Source organism: Trachemys scripta, chromosome 1 (genome assembly GCF_013100865.1).
Source record: "Trachemys scripta elegans isolate TJP31775 chromosome 1, CAS_Tse_1.0, whole genome shotgun sequence".
Taxonomy (NCBI): domain Eukaryota; kingdom Metazoa; phylum Chordata; order Testudines; family Emydidae; genus Trachemys; species Trachemys scripta.
This window is the reverse complement of record NC_048298.1, coordinates 237,553,996-237,575,572: the sequence shown is the minus strand read 5'-3', so window position 1 is coordinate 237,575,572 and position 21,577 is coordinate 237,553,996. Positions and strand designations below refer to the sequence as shown.

The following is a 21,577-nucleotide window of genomic DNA, read 5'->3' as shown; positions in this document are numbered from 1 at the left end:
CAGAGAGATGGGGGCAGTACAAGGAAACAATGAGATAATGTTGATTGGCATGATAGGTTGCGGTATCAGCAGTGCACATGAGCATGATATTCATTATTCATCGATTCCAAGGCCAGAATGGACCATCCTGATCATCTAGGCTGACCTCCTGTATAGCACAGGCCCTAAAACTTCCCCAAAATAATTCCTAGAGCAGATCTAGGACATCCAATCTGATTTAAAAATGATCGGTGATGGAGCATCCACCACGAACCTTGGTAAATTGTTGCAATGGTTAATTACTCTCACCATTAAAAAATGTATGCCTTATTTCAAGTCTGAATTTGCCTAGCTTCAACTTCTTAAAACTTTCCTTTCCTGTGATGCTTTGCTCATCAAGCTTTCTGTAGACATCAGAGCAGAGGAGAGTTTTAAGGAGGTAAGTTTTAAGGTGAGGGGGTATTTTGGCACACTAAATATTTATACAGAGTGGAACAGCTCCAAAAGGAGAGACTGAAAGAACCCCACCCAGAAACCCAAACGCCCTGTTGTTCAGACACTCTCTTGGGATATGGGAGACCCACATTCAAGTCCCTGCTTCAAATCAGGCAGAGCAAGAATCTGAAAACAGGTCTCCCACATCCCAGGTGAGTGCTGTAACCACTGTGCTACTGGCCATAATGGTGGTGGGGAGCAGGGGCTAAATCTCATTTTCAAAAGTGATTCAGGCACTTAGGAACCTAAAGCCCATTAGAGGTTGGCTCCTAAGTGCCTAAATCACTTCTGCAACTGGCATTTAGGCCTCTAAGTCACATAGGGCCAGATCTTCCAAGGTGTTTAGACAGCTAACTCCCATTGAAGTCAGTGGAAGTTAGGTGCCTAAATACCTTTGAGGAACAGTGCCTTAGGTACTTTTGAAAGTTTACTGATTGGGCCCTTATTCCATCCCACCTTTAGCGGGGATTCCAGGAGCACTTGTGAAATGAGAGGTTAAAGACTTGATGCCAGACTTGTGGAGAATAAGACAGCCTCCAGTGCTAGTGTGGACATGTAGGGCCTCCATAATGATGGCCTTAATCCAGCCATTTCCTAGACTGAGACCTGGTAGATCTTGGGGCAGGGACGCTTCTTTAGCAGTGGAATGATAAACCCAGGGTAGAATACAAGGGGGAATGCCATGGAGTCCTTACACAGACTTTTCCATGTGGTGGCAAGATCTAAAGCCTAAGCAGTTTCCATCTGTCAGGTGCTGGCATTCCTGTTTTCCATGTTTCTCCCTCCTGTTGGGTATCTATGTTCTGGATTACTATTATACATCTGTGAAAAAAACAACTTGCATTGCACCTCAATTTGTTATTCCCCCACCCCCCATATTTCTAGTAGCTCCAGGTTCCTTGGCATTCACGTTCATCATTGGTTATTACAAATCTACCAGTTTAGTATTATTTGCAAATTTCATTTCAGATGCTGTTTGCCCCCACTTCCAGGTCTGTAACAGAGATATTAGAAATACCAGACACCACAGTGAGCACTGCAGTGCCCCACTACACCCCTTTGCACAATTTAATATATTAACTTTTATTCACTATTCTCTGGTCCTGCAGATTTGATTTGCTGAATAGGAGTTTGTGATATTTTACCAAATGTATAACTAAAATCCAAAGGCATTACACAACAACTAGTGCATGCTCTTCGGTCGCTAATCTGTCTATCTCTATATTAAAAAGAGAGCAATAAGATTTGCCTACCCAACTTGTTCTTTACACAGGTAAACGCCAATTACTGAAGGAGATATTCAAAACCTTCACATGATTGGAGTTTCACATAAATGAATTGGGGTACTTTTATGAACTTTAGATTCAAATTTTCGATGAGAAATCCGGTGATTAGGGTGCCAGCCCAGAATTCTGAAGAATTGGGTTCAATTCTTTGCCACAGACTTCCGGTTGGACCATGAGCAGGTCAGTCCCTTAGGCCCATCTTACCTCAGTTCCCAATCTGTAAAACAGGGCTAACAGTATTCCCCTATTCTCACAGGGGTGTTGAGAGAGTAAACACTTTAAAAATTGTGTGGTATTCAGATACTAAAGTAATAGGGCTTCATAAATACCTTAGACAAAGTTAACCTGTTCATGGTTCAGTTATGCATTAAATAATTAGGACCTTATTGTACCATCAATTTTTAACCTGTAGTTCCTATTGAAATCAATGAAGAAATCTGCCTAATACTTGAAGGCACAATATGTCTCTTAGCAATTTTTTCTCTTAGATATTTGAGCATTTCACTAGGAATTAAGGTAGGATCTTCCAGATAAATCGTTTCAGGATAATCTCACTATCCTTTTTATTTTTTTAAAACGGTGGCATATTTGCTTTTTTTCAAACCCTCCACTATTTCCCTTAGTTTTTTATGACTTTTCAATATCAAATGTCAGCGGTTTGGTACATCTATTGGCTAATCCCTTTAACATATCCTAGGATGTACGTCACCCAGGACCACTGATTTGTACACATTCAAACTGGCTAATATCTACTTTACAAAGTCATTGTAAACATCTACCTAACAGGCCCACCCGCCATGGCCACGGAGGATCCTATTTGCAGTAGAACCATAGTAACTCTCTGGGTAGGGCAGGGCGATGCATAGGTGCTGAAACTGGGAGTGCAGGAGGTGCTGCCGCATCCCCTGGCTTGAAGGGATTTCCATTATGTCCAGGATTTACAGGTTGGTTCAATAGCTCTCAGCACCCCCACTATACAAATTGTTCCAGCATTCCTGGGTGATGGGCATCCTAGCAACAAAAGTTACCGTAGGCTCACGGTCTGTGGCCACTACTGAGACCTGAGCCTACAGTGCCCTATTGTATGTGTCAGGAGTACGGTTGTCTCAGTCTGTTTCCCAAAGGACTAGTGTACAGTATGCACAAAGAAGTCACCACAGTATTTAGCACCAGTTAACACCCTTGCTGGCAGTACAAACTCTCCCCGACTTATGCAAGTGTTCCGTTCCGGAATGCCTTACGTAACTCGAATTTATACCCAATCATTACGCAAAAAAACCCAATCAACCTACCAAACAAAAAACTTTCTATCTTATGGAACTTTTTCCGTAAGTGCAGATTTGTGTAAGTCGGGTTTGCATAACCCGGGAAACGTCTGTAACCCCATTGAGAGCCTATGAAAGGAGGCTGAACTATCCTCTCACCCATAGAGCTCGCCTCATCATGAGAGGATTGCATGGCACTAAGGCACTATACCCATGCTTATGTTGTGCTTCCTCTAAGGATAGAGAACTGCAAGCTCCAGGGCTGTCAATACAGGATCTTTTATAAGTAGTAAACTCTCATTAAAAGAATTTTTTTAAATGTTAAAAACACACCTCCCCAGCCACCCATAGTCATTAAAAAGCCTGTGGAAACTTTTGAAAGAGAAGAACTGCTAATCCCAGCGCCCTTCACAGATTCCAATTTAGGCAATTACATTCTGCCCACCTAACATCCCTCCCCCACCTTGCAGTTTCAATGGATGTGGTATTCCTCGCATCTGGCCCTAAAATGTGCCTGGACTCAATAAATACTGGCTGCATTCCACCAAAAAGGTGAAATGCCACTCCTACCTACTGAGAGTGCTGTAAGGGTTAACTAGGTAATGGCTATAACATGCGTTGAGATCTTTAGATGGAAAATGCTAATTGTGAAGTGCTCCTATTAAATATCATCACAAAGGAAAGGAGGTTTGTATTGTAACTGGGTGGTCCATTCATACACACAGCCACCCAGTCTGTTCTTTACTGGAAAGTGAGCAGACAGGCTCCAACAGATTAAAAGGCACCGAGGTGGGTTAGAAATAGAGCTAGGCAAATTTTTTGGACAAATACTTTATTCACCAAAAGATGCAGTTTCTGAGTCAATAAAAACTATTTGCAAATTTGTGTTGTTTTCAACCTGTTGCTTCAGTCAAACCAAATAATAATAATAATAATAATAAAAACAGCAGTCTCTCTCTCTCTCTCTCTGGCCCAACCACTATTCAATTCTTTTAAACAAAAAGTAGAACAGCTTCAAAAGGAGAGACAGAGAGCCCCATACCAAAAGAGCTTAGACCTAGTACTCAGAAACCTCACTAAAGTTCAAGTCCCTGCTCCAATTACTATTTAGTTATACATCGTGGAACAGGTTCAACAGCAGAGATTGAGAGTGCCTTGCCCTAGAATACTCCACAGCCCAACGGCTAAGGAACTCTTCTGGAGAGGTGGGAAAGCCAAGTTGAAATCTCTTCTCCCCATTAGGCAAAGGGGAAAGGTGAACCTAAGTCTCCCACATCGCAGGTGAGTGCCCAAAGGTTAAGAAGAACAAAACATTCTGTTTGACCTGAACTGAAATATTTGTCAATTTCTTTGATTTGCCATATTTTTTTAATGTATATTTCTAGTTCAAACCAAACCAATTTTCCCCCCAATTTTTCAGAACTGCCAATGAACCAAAAAAATCAGCTCTTCATCCAGCTTTAGTTAGAAAGCCAAAAAATAAGCTACGTTGACAACTGTTTAACCTTCAGCCCTAACAATCAGCAGTGCATTTTGGTGATTTTTTTTTAAACTGATTTTTCCCAATGCTTGTAATAACCATTAAAAACAGCACAAAATGCCCATTTTTCTTTGAATTGCAAAACAAACAGAGGGGCGCACGTATTCTCTGCCACCACAAATTCACGTGCCACTTTATTTTATATCATGCGTAAATAACTTCTTTGGTTTAAAACACCAGTTTTTAACATTGGTCTATCCTTCCATATATTTTTAGCAGATCATTGTCAGAGTAAGAGCATCTACCAAGGCAGGTACAGTAGAAATTTTAGCCTAACAATCTTGACAATGTCTTAACATCTATACAAGAGGAAACTATCCTCCAAGAGGTAAAACATTCACTTGTCTCTGATACTGCTTGTTTATAAACTGTTCTCTGTCCCTTCGTCTGCTGAAGGGGAAATAGTAAGACTATTATTATCAGTATTACACTACCACTTGAAAACTCCAGTCAGGATTGAGACCCCACTGGGCTAGGCACTGTACAAACTCAGGGCTTGATTTTGCACCCACTGAAGCCCATGGCAAAGCACCCGTTGACTTTAATGATACTGGATAAGGGCCTTAGGGTATGGATTTACTCTGCAATTAGACGCCTGCAGCTGGCCCGTGTGGAAGGGTCCCATATATATGTTTTATAAATGTAAAATAAGGATTTGGGGGGGGGGGAAGAGGACACATAGGGTTTTAAGCAGTAGGGGAAAAAGGGACCGTTGGAGTTGAGACCCGGGGGCAAAGATGGGAAATAAGGGGAAGGAAAGTAAAAAGGGGAAAGGATTTGGGAAGGGTGTGAGAAGCAGGATGGGCAGGGAACATGAAGATGGACTGCTGAAGCGCTGCAGTGGTAAGAGGGATGGGATGCAAGGGAAGCCAGCAACCAAGGGGAATGAGAAAATGAGGGGGGGAAATATCCAAAGTACAAGTTTCAGAGCTGAGTGAATGATAAAGTCACGAGGCAGTGCTATGAAGGCTCCTCCCAGCTGCTATTCACCATGTGGAGAGATGGAGAGGAGACCTGTGGGCAGGTGTCTATATTTGGTAGAACATTTGGCATGATGTTTGAGATGGGATTTGGAGAACAGATTTTAGATGCAGCTCAAGAATCAAACAATGTGACAGTAACATCCATGAAACAAGCAACTTATACTCACTGTTTGCCACATGCCATGGTTGATAACTGGCCCACTGCTGGTCACACGGCCTATTCCATTGTACTTCAACTGCAATTCTAACCGTCCGTTGCGCAAAGCTAAGACTATCCATGTGCTGTCTTGATGGCCTCCAGCAAAGAAAAGGATACCTTCAGGATCAAAGGTTCTAAAGTCGAATTCAGCCACAAGTCTGACCACATGGGTGTCAAGAAACAAATTAGTTATGCAGAATTCAAAAAACCACTGTGTGCTTTCCATACAGAGAGCATCAGTTCAGTCAGTTAAGAACCAAGTATTAAAAAGTATTAGCTTTTAATTCATTTCTAAAAGACTAAACTAGGTGGAGGATATATTATTATGAAAACAGTAGTAGAGAACACACTGTCATATTTCAGAGATTATCAAATTCTCTGGAGCAAGGATTCCCTTCTTGGTTACTTGTCTGTACACTGCTTTGCATAACAGGGGTCTGATCCTTGATCAGGGTTCCCACGTGTACCATAATACATACAAACAAATAATAATAATTTTAGTTTCAAGTGGCTTTTTAATTCCATACATGTACTGAAGTGACACACAACGTTCAGCTGCAGTTCTAAAAGCACTCTCACCTTGTGGGCTGTTTCCTTTTAAAGCGTAGTCTGATAATAGGTGTACCACTGAACATTCTCCCCAGGTACAGAGATTTAACACTTTTCGCAACAGCAAAAGACACACAAGGTATAATATCCTATAATCGAAACATATTTGTAGACTAATTATTTGCTCATAAATTAATGAAAGAAGACGACAATCAAAGGGAATTTTCTTTGCTATTTTCAAATCTCAGACACTCATGACATGGATACAGTTGTTAATCAATTATTATACAACCGTTGAGAATAATAATAATTAATGGATATATCCCATCTCCTAGAACTGGAAGGGACCTTGAAAGGTCATTGAGTCCAGCCCCCTGCCTTCACTAGCAGGACCAAGTACTGATTTTGCCCCAGATCCCCAAGTGGCCCCCTCAAGGATTGAACTCACAAACCTGGGTTTAGCAGGCCAATGCTCAAACCACTGAGCTATCCCTCCCCCTCAAGCTCTAAGACTACAATACTGTAATTTTAGTAATGAGGACACTCAAAGTTCATTTCCCCCTGCTTCCCCTGAGAGCATATTTTTCTATAGCAAAAAAAAAAAAAAAAAAAATTATATTTACACATTAAAGAACAATTTCCATTATAATCCCACATCCTCAGAAAAAAGTCCACTATAAAAAAAACTTACTAATGGATGCCTTTTGCATTCACACAAAGTATCAGAGATTCCTGCCTGCCTCAGCCAAAGGGAAAAATCATAAAGGGATCGTGGCACGCAACAAAAAGTGAAAGCACTACCCTGTAACTTAGGCCATGCCATTAGATTTCTACACCGTCCTCAGTGGGTCTAATTCAGAAAAGCATATGCTGACAGATGTAAATTACAGCTAAGTAGAGGACGCACAATGCTTCCATTGCCATCCTCTTTGTGGAAGGGGCAACAGATGCTTAGTCAGTAGGATCCTAGGAAGATAAGTCTTGAATAAGCTATTCCCTCATCACCCTAACAAGACCCCTTTCCTAAGTGGGTGGAGGAGACAGGACACTGGCCTCTTATGGCAGAGGTGGGCAAACTACGACCCGTGGGACCGTCCTGCCCGGTCTTTGAGCCCCCGGCCCCTCCCCTGCTGTCTCTGCCTCCCCCACAGCCACTCTGCCACTTCGGGCAGCACAGCTCCCCATCCTGCCGCTCCAAGTGGCATGGTAAGGGGGCGGGAAACAGGGGGTTAGATAAGGGGCAGTGGATCCCGGGGGTATGGTCAGGGGACAGGGAGTGGGGGCGGTTGGACAGGGCGCAGGGGGGGTTGGATGGGGGTGAGGTCCCAGGAGGGAGCGGTCAGGGGACAAGGAGCCGGGGGGTTAGATGGGTCAGAGGTTCTGAGGGGGGCAGTCAGGGGACAGGGAGCGGTTGGATAGGTGTGGGAGTCCCAGAGGGGCTGTCAGGGGACAGGGAGAAGGGGGGGTTGGATAGAGGGTGGGGTCCCGGGGGGGGCAGTTAGGGACAGGGGTCCCAGGAGGGGGTGGTCAGGGGACAAGGAGTGGGAGAGGAGGGTTGGATGGGTCGGAGGTTCTGAGGGGGGCAGTCGGGGGCAGGAAGTGGGAGGGGGCAGATCGGGGGCAGGGGCCAGGCTGTTTGGGGAGGCACAGCCTTCCCTACCCAGCCCTCCATACAGTTTTGCAACCCCAATGTGGCCCTCGGGCCAAAAAGTTTGCCCACCCCTGTCTTATGGTATCTACTACCCAACTCAAGTAAACTTGGACAGCTGGACTCACCCCTCTGAGTTATTTAATCCAAGCATAATTATTTCGAAGCTTTTTGTTTTTCAGTTACTGAAATGAAAGATGACATACCTCACAAGTGTTCATGTCCCGGGAAAGCTTCACTCTCCCTTTGCCATCACAATGACAGGTGTAACTCCCTGGAGAATTGACACAGGTTTGCTCACAAAGTTTCTCTTCACATTCATTCACATCTATACACCACCAGTGAAGGGAAAGGGGGAACAATGAAAAATACTGATTAATTTTTTAAGCAAATGGTCTACAAACCGAATAATATTTTTGCCCTTCTATAGTGCCCTTAATTTGATGATCTCAAAGTGCTTAACACTCAGTAATTATCCCTCAACATCCTTCCAAGGTAAAGAACTATTATTATCCCATTTTACAGGTAAGGAATCGGATTCACAAATAAGTTTTGGCTGCCCTAAGTTACATAGTGAGTCATGGGAAGGCTGAGAACAGAACCCTGACTCCTGGTCTGACTTGGTCTCCTGATTCATAGCCCTGTGCTCTAACTGCTAGACAATGCTTCCTCATAAGTCCTATTCTGGTACTCTTGCGCTGAGTAGATCTTACTTGTTTTGGTAGCCCAGCTGTGGTTAGCATGACTTCTTGCATAACTGCTACTCAGTGTAGTGACAGCAGAATTGGGTCCTTAATAAACAGCAAGGAGCTGACAATACTAATGAGATGTCTCCATTATTTTCTTTCCTCCTTTTGCGTTTTCTCATTCACTTCAGAGATCTGGGAGGGTGGGGGGGGGGGGTCACGTTTGTGGCCCAAGGATATATGTAGCTATTTTAAAAAAGAAAAAGAAGCCCTCACACTCTGTAAACACTCGTGTGAAATTCATATCCTTAAGCTACTCAGGCTTAAGGCTGGAGGCAACAATGGTCCTAGAACACTTACTGAGATGTACACGATCCTATTTACACAGGATTCCTAGAGAGATTTTTATACAACAACCACTGCTCTGTAGTGTTCTGCCATCACATATGGAGACAACACTACGAACAAGTTTGTCTGGATCCCAACCAGATCACTGCCTGTCAATACAAGAAGTCTCAGTTACTCTGTTTTGTACAGTCTTATTCAAGCCATCAAGGATGACTGAAAACCTGACATAGTTGCTCACAGGCACTGAAAAGCAACTGACCTACAGTGGTTAAATGATAAACTAAAAACAAAGGAAGATTAATAAAATGTACTGTACAATCCCATAGTGCTTTACATCGTCACAGAACTTCATAAATGTTACCATGGAATTAATCCCGTTATTTCCAGGCACTTACCTTGACAAGACTTGCTTAAGTTATCATATTTGTAGCCTGTATCACACAGACATGCATACGAGCTTATTAAATTTTTACAACGAGCTTCTCCACAGATGCCTGTTGATACTGTGCATTCATCTATGTCTGCAAAACAAACAGTCAAACACACAGGGCTATTTCACATCAGTATCATTTCAATGTTTGCAAGTTTTGAGTAGGGCAGCGGTCAATTGTCTGCTCAGTTATTTAGGTAATTGAGAAGTTTACTAATATCCTTGAGAATTTGTCTACAATGTTGGTCTGATAAATATTAAAGCTGTTCAGTGCCAGTCAGGAGGGATTACAGGTTTCCCAAGAACAGCTGTTGGTTTCTCTTCAAGCCATTGGCTATCTTTGGAAGAGGAATGCAAAGTGAGCCAGAGGGAAAACACTGAGAAAATAGACCCTGTTGCCAAGTTTGACAGGGCTACGAACTGTGGAACAATACAGATTTGAAACCCAAAATCAAAGAAACATTATTTTAACAAACACAGGTTTCTCCTCCCCCCTGCTCTCTCTTTTTAACATACAGTTTCATACATGGCATGTAATTTTTTAAAAAATTCTCAGCCTCTAACCATTTGTAATTCAATTTCAATTACCTTATAAAATCCCCACATCTCTTTCAAACACCATCTCAAATTTCACCTAAAGCATATTATCATTTTAAATTTAAGATACCTGTGGCATATATATATATATATATATATTATTATTAAACAAACATCTGTCTTTAATGGCAAGTTTTTTTGTTCTATTGTCAGCATTTTGGATTAATAAGCCTACATTAAACAGAACATTTTCTTGTAGACAAAAGGCGAACTTCACAGCTGGAATAATGGGTACAACTCATCCCTTTGCACTATTGTGAATTAGGCCCAAAGGAGTGCATGTCTATAATCTAATCACCAAATCAGGCATCAGAAAGAGTACTGGGGGGGTCTGCTATAGGGAGGCATACTCCCCTTAGATCTAGAGGGGGGAAAAATAAGCCACTTTTCAGCAGGTGCTGGTTAATGTGGACAAAGTTGTAGCTTTAACATATGCTAGCAGGTCATGGTAAATACTAGGGCAGAGCTTATTGTCTACCTCGACCCGCTAATGTGTTAAAACGACAACTGCCTTGTGCACACTAGGATTTTACCTAAGCTGAGCTAAAATGTAATAAAAAAAACAAAAACAAAAAAATCACTTTTTCCCCCTAGTGCAGGTACATCATTACTATAGGCAAAAGCTTAGAAGGAAAGCTAAGAGTGGCAAAAAGTAAGGAAAGATAAAAATATACATTCAGATACAATTGACACTACATATAAAACATCAGCTGTTTCAGGGATAAATCTCCAGGCTATGAGTGTTTACATGTAATTTTCAAAAGGGGTTCTTTCCATTTATAACTATACTTTTTGGGACAGACCTTTAGCTGATGTACATCAGCATAGCTCTATGCCAATTTACACCAGCGGAGGAACTTGTCTTGAAAAACCACCACTTATTTTTGCTTTTATGATCAGTTTTTCTTCTGTCAGGAAAGGGGCACAGTGTAATCACTTTGTGCATTGGAAATGGTTCAGGACAATTGCACTTGTATTCCCCCGTGGTGCCTCGAGGTCACCCACTCTAGGGCTCCTCAGCAGTCATCTCTACTGGGTAGATACCCACGTCTCTCCCTCCTGACCGGGGGTTTTCCAGACTGCAGGTCCTTGCCTACAGTGCGATAGCCCCAGCAAGCCAGACTGCATAAACAGGCCAGTGTTTGTTCTTTGCTTCCTCTTCAAAGGCTATGAACAGCTGAAATTGCCTGCAGTCACAAGGTACCACATAGCTGTTTAGAAGCTAACCAAAAGTCATCCGTCAGTCTTATGGGGCCTCAGTAGCCTAAAGACCTTCCAAAAATTTTCCCAAGGATTGCGGCCCCACTTTGACAGAAACTCCTGCGTTTGCTGGATCAGAAAACAGCAAACATTCATGTCCCAATGGGGGAGTGGGGTAATCCCCACAGGTGTGTACCCATGAGAGTGTTTAAACTCATGCTATTTATCGAAAGTCCTTCTTTTATCTGTTTGTCTCTGGAGAAGCCAGTCTGAACTAGTATACGAGCATCTCCAGATGGTGGTACTTCTCTAGAGGTGTTACAACCCTAGTGAATTTGCCTAATCACCCCCCACTGTTCTTAGTTTCTGTAGGAGCTGTGGTCACCCTCCCTGATGGAATTACATACATAAACTTAATATAGTGAGAGCTCCCAAAAATATTGCAGGAAATTTCCGTATCTTGTATTTATGTTTGGTTGATAAAGTTATTGTGTTGGAGCTTCTGCATATGCCTGGCTCTATTTTCTGTACTTTGTGTGTCAACCAAGGTTCTTATAAGCAGGGATAACGGAAACGTTGTGAAATAAATTATGTGGCAGCACATTAAAAAGTTGATACATAATTTGCCTTTTGAATGAGATAAGGGCTGAGGGCTTAACGACTTGTGGTCACTTTGATCCCATGGCACAGCATGCAAAAGACAGACATTTGAAATCTAGATTAGTTAAATTCTGCAGACATAACATTCACCCTGTAGCCACGGATGAAAGTAAGTCCAGTGACTTACCAGTACACTGGGGCCAGCTCTGGCCCCCAGAAGGGGAGGGGCCTAGGATGGAAGGGGCGTGGCTTAGGGAGTCAGAGCCAGCCCCCAGCCCACCCTGTAAGGTAAGTGCCCCCTTTCCCCCCCCACCAGGGTAGCAGCAGCAGCAGCCCGGGGCTTCAGCTGTCTCTGCTGCCCTGTCCTTTAAATAGCCGCGGGAGTCCCGCTGCTTCCCCAGGGCTCCCGCGGCTATTTACAGGACCGGGGCGGTAGAAGCAGGGGAGCCCCGGACTTTTTAAATAGCTCCAGAGCCCCGCAGCCCTACCCCAGGGCTCCAGCAGTGGGGCTCTGGTGGCAATTTAAAGGGCCTGGGGCGTTAGCCCCTGCTGGGAGCCCCAGGCCCTTTAAATTGCCCCCTGGGGAAGCTGGGCTGCTCTGGTACGGCAAACCGGCTCTCATCGGTACACCGTACCGGGGCGTACTGGCTTACTTCCACCTCTGCCTGCAGCTTCAACTGGACATGACATTCTGCTTCACTTTCTGTCCTAAACTGCTTTGTAACACTGCTGTCTGCCCTCACCATGGCATTTCAACAACAGTTAATCTTAAATGAGATTATGCAAGAAAGGCTGTAAAATCCATTCTTTGCACTTTCACCTTCTAAATTTATTAGCTGCTGTACATACCCAGATTAAGAAAAAATAATATTAAATTTAACAAACAACACAAAAAAAGAAAAGAAAAACAAACAGACTCATATATTGCAATGCAATGAGACTAGAAATCATCATAACAACTCTTCTTGCCAACCCTTCTTCCTCTCAGTGTTGTCAGGATGTGAGGGCTGATCAGCTGGACCAATTTAGTACAGCCCAACCCACAAATCCTCCGTGAATCACTGCTATGTTATGATGTTGCAGAAAAGTATGGTGTGACTACTGGCATGCCTAGACATGTATTCCAAACTTGCACTACTTAATAAAATCCTAATAGGCTGCAGTTACTTGGGGAGGGGGGGGGGGGGGGAACAAAACAAAAATCCAATTATTAAGAGTTTCTTTTGGCCTAACAATTAAAACGCAACATTTGATGTAAACCTACAATATAAAATGTAATTGTCACAACTCCAGGTTTCCTAGAACTTGGTCTCATATACTGCTGCTACCACCAAGCTTCTCACTTGGCAATTTTACCTTGAGACACCCCTCCCTCTGCTCCCTTCTTACAAGGGCCCTGTCCCCAAGAGCAGGAGAGTGGTCCTGATAGCTATGATAGGTGTTCTCTGAAGGCCACTGCATAAATCCCCATTCACCACAGCTCCACTCAGGACTGAATTAAGAGACCTGTAATTTATTATTTACAATTCAAATCTGTGAATAAACTCCGGTACTGATCAGCTGGATCACTGTCCTTTTCCAGCCCTGGAAAGGACAATTTCACCCCCCTCCACCCCCCGTTCAGCCTTCCTCTTCATAAGCCACAAAGTCTGATGTTCTCCCAGTCTGGTCTTACCACCACCTTTTCAGCAGCCCAGGCCTCTATCATCCCTGATGGACCAGTCTCTGAAGAAACCGTTCTTGACCTCCTCAGCCAGCTCGGACCAAACTGCCTACAGCCAGCAAATCTCCACTCATTCCTCCAATGATCCCCCTCCCACTGCTGACTGTCAAACACATAGGCACCAACTCCGTTGGTGCTCCGGGACTGGAGCACCCACAGGGAAAAATTAGCAGGGTGCTCCGCATCCACCAGCAGACAAGGTCCTCCCCCTCCCTCCCCACCAAGCACGCCATGTTCCGCTCCTCCCCTTCCCTCCCAGCGCTTCCTGACCGCCCCCCCCCCGCCACCTAACAGCTGTTTGGCGGCTTAGGACTTTCTGGGAGGGCGGGGGAGGAGCGGGGACACTCAGGGGAGGAGGTGGAGAAGAGGCAGGGCAGGGACTTGGGGAAAGGGGATGGAATGGGGGGGAGGGAAGGGGGTGGGAAAAGGTGGGCTGGGGACTTTGGGGAAGGAGTGGAATGGGGGTGGGGCAAGGGCAGGGACAGGAAGGGAGGGAACGGGGGGGGGGGGGAGGTCGAGCACCCACTGGGCAGAGGGGAAGTCGGCACCTAAGGTCGAACAAATATTCTAGGCTGGCTCCTAGCAACCCAGGGGACGCTCACAGAGTCCTTAGGTTTCAAACCACTATCGCATTTCCAACCACATTTTACCTCACACCTACCTTATATCCAAAATAATATAAACATAACACATACCCTAATGTTCTCCACAGTGATTGAAAACTGCTACTCATTGACTTTAATGTATCAGCTAACCTGAAATTAAAGGTATACATTGATCTTACCTTCACATATTTTATTGTTTTTAAGAAGAGCATAACCACTATAGCATGAACAGTGGTAACTGCCTGGGTTGTTGAGACAGACTTGGTTACAGCCACCATTCTGCACACTGCATTCATTAATATCTAGATATCAATAAAAAATTATGTTAGACTTTTCAGCTATTCAACAGTGTGTAAGTGAGGGAAGAGATGGGAAGTAGGAAGGAGGAAAGAAAGGCAAGAGACAGAAGAATAATTGTTATTTAGAAACAGCTTCAAAACATTCATACCAACTCAAATATACACACACAGTTGTTTATTGCACGTAGGACCTTCCACAACCACTACTGAATTGTGGGCCTAACCCTGCAAACAGGTATGAGTGTCTTTACTCCTGGGAATAATCCCAATTAAGTTGATGGCACTATCGCCATGAGTAAAATAACTCACATATGTGTTTGCAGGAGCAGACCTGATGTTCATATAGCATCCTGGGCCACATCTGGGAAGGGATCTTTATACTCAAAATTTAAACAACAGTATGATCAATGCAGTGTTGTTGTAGCCGTGCCAGTCCCAGGATATTAGAGACAAGGTGGGTGAGATAATATCTTTTACTGGACTAATTTTTGTTGGCGAGAGAGACAAGCTTTCGAGTTACACAGAGCTCTTCTTGGGGTCTGGGAAATGTACTCAGAGTGTCACAGCTAAATACGAGGTGGAATGGACTATGCAGCATAAATAGTTAACACATATTTCAAGGACCCATTAAAGGTGAAGTGGCCTGTTAACTCCCCTCCAGTCATAGGGGGGCAAGGAAGGGAGGGTGAAAAAAGCCAAGGAGGGGGAGGGGTTGTTAGTGGGTTACAGATTGTAGTACTAAGCCATAAATCCAGTGTCACTATTCAGTCCATGATTTTTAGTCTCTAGCAAAGTTCTGAAGTTAAGCTCCCAGAATTGTCTTTGGCAGGTGTGCAGATTCCTTTGAGAATGAGGACTGATAGGTCAGATATAGAGTGATCACTCTGTAAAGTGTTCATTCACCAGTGATATGGTGTTTGTGTCTTTTGTCATTGTTCTGTGTGAGTTCATTTGAGAGTGCAGTGACTGTCTTGTTTCACCCACATATTTATGGGCGCATTTAGTACACTGGATGAGGTACACCACACATTGTGATAGGCATGTATAGGAACTATGGACCTTGAAAGGTGGATTGCAGGGAGAGCTGATCATCGTAGCAGTGGAGAAATGTCTACAGATTTTGCATATATTCTGACAGGATCTGGTGCCACCTTGAGTTGGTGTGTACTGGCCTATGGGGAGCTTCGAGAGGCTGGGCGGGTTGTTTGAAGACCAGAAAAGTGGGTTATGGAAAAATTTCTTTCAGGGTGTAATCCCATCAAATATGGGTTGTAACTCTTTAATGATACCCCGTATGGGTTCCAATGTGGAGTACTAGGCGACAATTACAGGTGTGCAGTCAGAGGGAGTTTTATCTCTGTATTGAAGCCAGTTCTCTCGAGGTATTTAGGTGGACCATTCCATGATGCAATCTATTTATCTGGTGGAGTGTGCTTGTTTGGTGAAGACAGTTTTAAGTGTGTTAAGGTGTACATCGCGGACTTTCTCCTCAGAGCATATTCTGTGGTATCTGAATACCTCGCTGCAGAAAGCAAATTTCTTGATGTGTTTGGGATGGTTACTGGATCTGTAAGGGTATGTGGGTTTCCTGTATATAGTTGTCTGCAGGGTTCCATTGTTGAAGCTAATTGTGGTGTCCAAAAAGTTGATGCTAGTCAGTGGGAGTGTTCTAAAGAGAGTTTAATGGATGGGTGATGATTGTTGAAGTTGTGGTGGAAATCTATAAGTGAGTTTAGGTTGTCTGTCCAGGGGAATGAAAATATCATCGATGCATCTCAGGAATATCATTGGTTTTGTGGTACATTTGTTCAGAAATTCTTTTTCAAGGTGATCCATGAAGAGGTTGGCATATTGGGGAGCCATCCTTGTACCCACGGCTGTTCCCATGGTTTGGGAACAGTGTTTGCTGTTGAATGTAAAGTTGTTATGGGTGAGGATGAAATGGATGAGTTTGGTGATGTGTTTGGGCTGAATATCTGAACGTTGTCCATTGTCTTGTAGATATCTGAGACAGGCAGCAATGCTGTCATTGAGAGGCTTATTGGGGTACAGGGAGGTGACATCCATGGTGGCAAAGATGATGTTCTGAGGGAGATTGCTAATGTTGCAGAGTTTCTAGAGGAAATTGGTTGTGTCCTGGAGGGAGCTGGCCCTTTGGAGTGGTTTGAGGATGGCTTTTATGAATCCAAATATTCCTTCAGTAAGAGTGCTGCAGCCAGACATGATGGGTCTGCCCAGGATCCCTTGTTTGTGTATCTTGAGAAGCATGTAGAAGGTCGCTGGGGTGGGTCCATGTGGGATGAGGTTGTAGGCAGTCCCCTGAGCTGTGACACTGAGTACATTACCCAGACCCGAGGAAGAGCTCTGTGTAAGCTTGAAAGCTTATCCCTCTCACCAACAGAAGTCGGTCCAATCAAAGATATTACCTCACCCACCTTGTCTCTCTAGATGATCAAGACAATGGAAGAGACATTGAGTAAAAAACAAAACATTATTGCAGTTGCTGAGCTCTAGAGATGCTCAAATCAATTCACGAACAAATTTCACACTTTTAAAAATAAAATATTTGTGAATAATTCCACCACTCTGCACAATATTCCCACAGCTCTACAGGAAGCTCAGGTTCAGTTCCCCTGCGAGATCTCCTGCTGCCTGGGCCAGCATGATTGTGAGCTAGCAGAATATGATCTCAAATGAATCTTAATTAATCCTTGCAGCCAGAAAAGTGATGGCTCTGATGAAAGGCCTGAAAGGAGCAGAAAGCAGTAATCAGAGAGAGCAGGGGAAACCTCTGTATGCCATAAAGGACATGGCAAACCCTCTCAGGAAAACCTCCCATTTATAGGACCAGCAAACCCTTATTCAAGCAAGTAGTTCTTATGTGAGTAGCCCCAATAAAGTCAATGTGAATCCTCACTGGGGCCTGGTCCACACTAACCCCCCACTTCGAACTAAGATACGCAAATTCAGCTACGTTAATAACGTACCTGAATTCAAAGTACCTTAGTTCGAACTTACCGCGGGTCCAGACGCGGCAGGCAGGCTCCCCTGTTGATGCCGTGTACTCCTCTCGCCGAGCTGGAGTACCGGCGTTGACGGTGAGCACTTCCGGGTCGATCCCAGAAGATCGATTGCTTACCGCCAGACCCGGAGGTAAGTATAGACCTACCCTGGGATTTCAATAGTCTTGGGAATAGGTCTTCTATAAATAAGGGTATCGAGGATCAAGCCTATATACAATTAGTTTTCTTTTTTTTTTTTTTAAATGTCATTTTATACAGTTATGTGCTTCACACAGGACTTTTAGGGGGTGGTGAGAACCCTCAATGATGTGTAAACCAAAGTTCAATGCCAAAGCAATTGTGAATTATGTGACAACGGGGAAGGGGTAAATACTGGAGTTTGGCATCAGTGACTATTTACAAGCGTACTCAACAAGAGTTCAAGTAAACGTATGAGGTATAAGAAACACTGTACTTGACAGACAATCCCGTATAACCTGGTCATCAGAAGTCATTAAGAAATATATCAAATATAACTACCTTCTTCACATTTTCGCCCACGCCAGCCACGTCTGCAATGACAAAAGAAGTCACCCTTTAGATCTTCACATATTTCAGTCCCCTCTTTCTGGCAAGGGTAAGGAGAACACTGATTTGGTAAATCTGGTTAAAAAAAAGAATAAAACACCACATTGAACTCTCAGTTTGTTTTCCTGCCTCTGTCAGAATCAAGACATTTTAGGAATACTGGAATTACTATCAGAAATACAGGTGATTGGTGCAACAGATAGAGGCTTCATAGCGCTAGTGTACGGAATTATCCTTCTGTGTCAGGATTTATGCAATGCCACCTCAGTAGCGATCAACAAAAGCACTGAAGTTGAAGCGCACCTTATTAAAAATGGGAGGACGTTTCTTCCATTATGGGCAAGGGTCCCTATATTTTGGAACTGATGACCCCCAGGTTGGCGAAAATAGCCCAAATTTGCTGACTTTTAGGGAACACAGAAAAGCCCATCTACTTTCCCAGGCTTTTGAGGGAAGGGGAGGGGGGGCAGGAAGAGGGTCAGTGTTGCAGGAAGGGGATTGGTGGTTTATTTTTGGCTGTTGGGGTGAGGCTAACAGTAGACTGATAGGTTTGTTGTTAGTAAAGACTGTATTTTACATAGCTATCAAAACGGCCATGGGTACACCCTTTTGTAGAGATCGTAAGGAAAAAAAGGAAAAGAAAAAAAGACTGATGTACTACTAATAAAATAACTTCAAACCACTAGTCTATAGACAGTAAAATGTTCCTAACCAGACAAGGCTGAATAAAGTCTGATGACAGACAGAACTCCAACTGATGTCAGTGGGAGCTCTGCATGTGAAATGACATCAAGTATAGCCGTTACAGCTGATACTATTGTACCAGGCAGCAATATTTCAGTGCAAGACAGCAGTCACCCAGTTCAGGATGGATTTTTAAATCAAATACCAAACTGTTAGCTTGACTGTTCTCACAGAGTGAAATTCACCCATCCAGGCACAAAACCAAAGTTATAAGGCTGCATACCAGGAACTAAGCAGAGGTGGAATATGCCCCTATAAAATCCATTGGCAGCCCCTCTGCAACTGTGGTAATACACAATAAGTAGGACCCTACCAAATTCATGGCCATGACAAATGCATCACGGACCATGAAATCTGATCTCCCGCATGAAATCTGGCACACAGCGGGTGGCTCCTAGCCTGTGCAGGGCTCCAGCTACTAGTCCTGGCTGGGGATGGGGAGGTAAGAGACTTCCTCTTCCCCTACAGGGGCTGCTCCCAGGGCGGGTCAGACCCACCTCCAAAATCTCCCCTTGCTGCAGAAAGCTCAGGTGGCTCCAGCTGTCACCCACCCGCCACGCGGAGAGGCTGTAATTCTAGCTCACACACACACACACACACACACTGTGGCACCAGCTGTCAGCCCCCAACTCATGCAGGAGACTGCCAGGAGAACCAGATGTATGGTAACCCGCCCCTCCTACCCTGCGACCCCCACTTCTGCGCTGCTGATGGAGGTGGTACTGGGCGCTGGGCCAGAAGCCTTCCTCTTCGGCTGCCCAGCTCTCAAGGCAGCATCCCGGCCAGCAGCAGGGCAGAAGTAAGGGTGGCAATCCCAGAACCCCCCTACAATAGCCTTGCGACCCTCCCACGCTGACCGCTTTTTGGATTGGGACCCCCAGGGTTACACCACCATGAAATTTATGATGTGAGCATCTGAAAATGTGAAACTGACTAATTTTAAACCCTCCTGGCTATGAAATTGACCAAAACGGACCATGAATTTGGCAGGGCCCTAAGAATAAGGGCTGCTGACCCTTTGTGCCCCTTATGCAGGTGCTTTGGGCTACTGGATCTTCATAAACACACATCCCATGGGGCCTTTTCAAAACCTGCCCCTTCACATCAGCATATTTGGAACAGGTACAGAGACCATTCTGTCCCATCCAGATAGCAGAAAGGCACACACACAGAGGGGTTTCTACATGAATTTTAGCCACAGTACAATCTGCAGGACCATCGGACTTGGCAAAAACTATTAAAATACTGTTGCATATTATGATTCTTCATTGACTCCCTCTTCACTTTGAGCCGGATTTTTTTTTTTTTTTTTAAGTAGTTTCACATCTCAGCTTGGATTTGCAGTCCCAAAGTGCTGGAATTTCTAATACTGCTGGTTCACTTCAGTTTAATGCAACAAGGAGGAGTCTATAAAAAAGTTCAGATAAAATCAGGACAAGCAATGCTAGGTTCAGCTATGCATAACAAATGTTTGTAAAATGGGTGCCATTAAAAACTGGACATTAACCACTTGCAGTATATAAATGCACAATGATGGGTTTGAGACATTCCCCATTCTAAGTGGAAACAATACCACAAATGATGGGATAAAAGGTAATTATTAATGTGAGCAAAAATGTTGGAAACTTTATGGTGCCTGTTGCAAGCATTAGCACTATTGTGAAGGCTCCAATCAGGATTGGGTGCCCTCACTGCAGGACACTTCACAAACACACAAGAAGAGAGTCCCTGCACCAGAGAACTTACAATTCAGGGTCCCAATCCTGCAATTTACAATTCTTGAGTGGTCCCATGCCTGGCCAGGTAGCTAGTGCTTGGCGATAGTGGGGATGCAGAGCTAGGATTCCCTGCTTCCCTTTTGGGATGCCTTATGCTCCCAGGAGACTAGAGAACACCCCTCACTCCAAATCTGTTCGAGGCCTCGACAGACTGCAGCCAACAGTGCTTAGAGAAAACAATTTAAGTAGTTTCACAATGCCCACTCTGGCCCCATCCTGCAATCAGGGCAGATGGACTCCTATGACTGAGCAGAACCCCAGTGAAGCAAACAGAGCTCCAAACAGACCAAAGGCCCACCAGGATCAGAGCCTATGCTGTGACAATAAATGCCCTCCACATAGGGCCAAAACCCTGCTCAGCCAAAAATCTACTAGTTTAAATGACAAAAATACTCATAGGGCTAATACTTACCCCCTCCTTTGTAAAGTAATTTGAGAACCTCTGATGAAAGGCACTTTAAAAGTAAGAGCAAAGCATTAGGGGATGGTTTTTGTTGTTGTTTGCTTGCTTGCTTTTTTAGTATTACTGCATGCGCCACTGGCAATGTTGCCTTGTAAAATGCTTTATAATTGTTCTCTCGTCCCTTCCTTCTCTCATCCCTCCCAAGTAGAAACTGGCCTGTGCCATGAACTGCAGATAAGTCAGCTTAGAACAAGAACAGTTATCGTTACTGGGAGCCAAAAACCTATGTAAACATATTATTTTTGGAGTAGGAGGCAATTGGACTGATGCACTAATGCAATAACAATAAATAAAATAATATGTTGCACTTAATGTGCTTTTTGTCAGATCCCAAAGTCCTTTTACAAAGCTGAGTATCATTATGACTATTTTACATATCAGAAAAGTGAGGCACCGAGGTTAAGGCCAACATTTTCAAAATGGCCATTGATTTTGGGTGCTCAGACTGAAAGATATATGGCTTTATTTTCAGAGTTGTTGAACTCCAGCTGAAGGTAAGCACATCTTAACATCAGACCCTAGATGTCTCAAGTTGGACACACTAAATTAGTGGCCATTTTTGAAAAACCT

General features: G+C 43.9%; 1 protein-coding gene across 2 annotated transcripts in view; it reads right to left on the bottom strand.

Moving 5' to 3' along the window:
* Positions 1-21,577, bottom strand: part of GAS6 (growth arrest specific 6) — a 72,101-nt gene that overhangs the window by 23,339 nt on the left and 27,185 nt on the right. For both annotated transcript variants that reach the window (XM_034758107.1, XM_034758106.1), the window contains exons 5-10: positions 17,975-18,097; positions 14,313-14,435; positions 9,374-9,499; positions 8,151-8,272; positions 6,327-6,445; positions 5,716-5,905 (exon numbers count right to left, since the gene is read on the bottom strand). In XM_034758107.1, the coding sequence (XP_034613998.1) occupies positions 5,716-5,905; positions 6,327-6,445; positions 8,151-8,272; positions 9,374-9,499; positions 14,313-14,435; positions 17,975-18,097 (803 nt within the window). The remainder of the gene's footprint in view (positions 1-5,715; positions 5,906-6,326; positions 6,446-8,150; positions 8,273-9,373; positions 9,500-14,312; positions 14,436-17,974; positions 18,098-21,577) is intronic.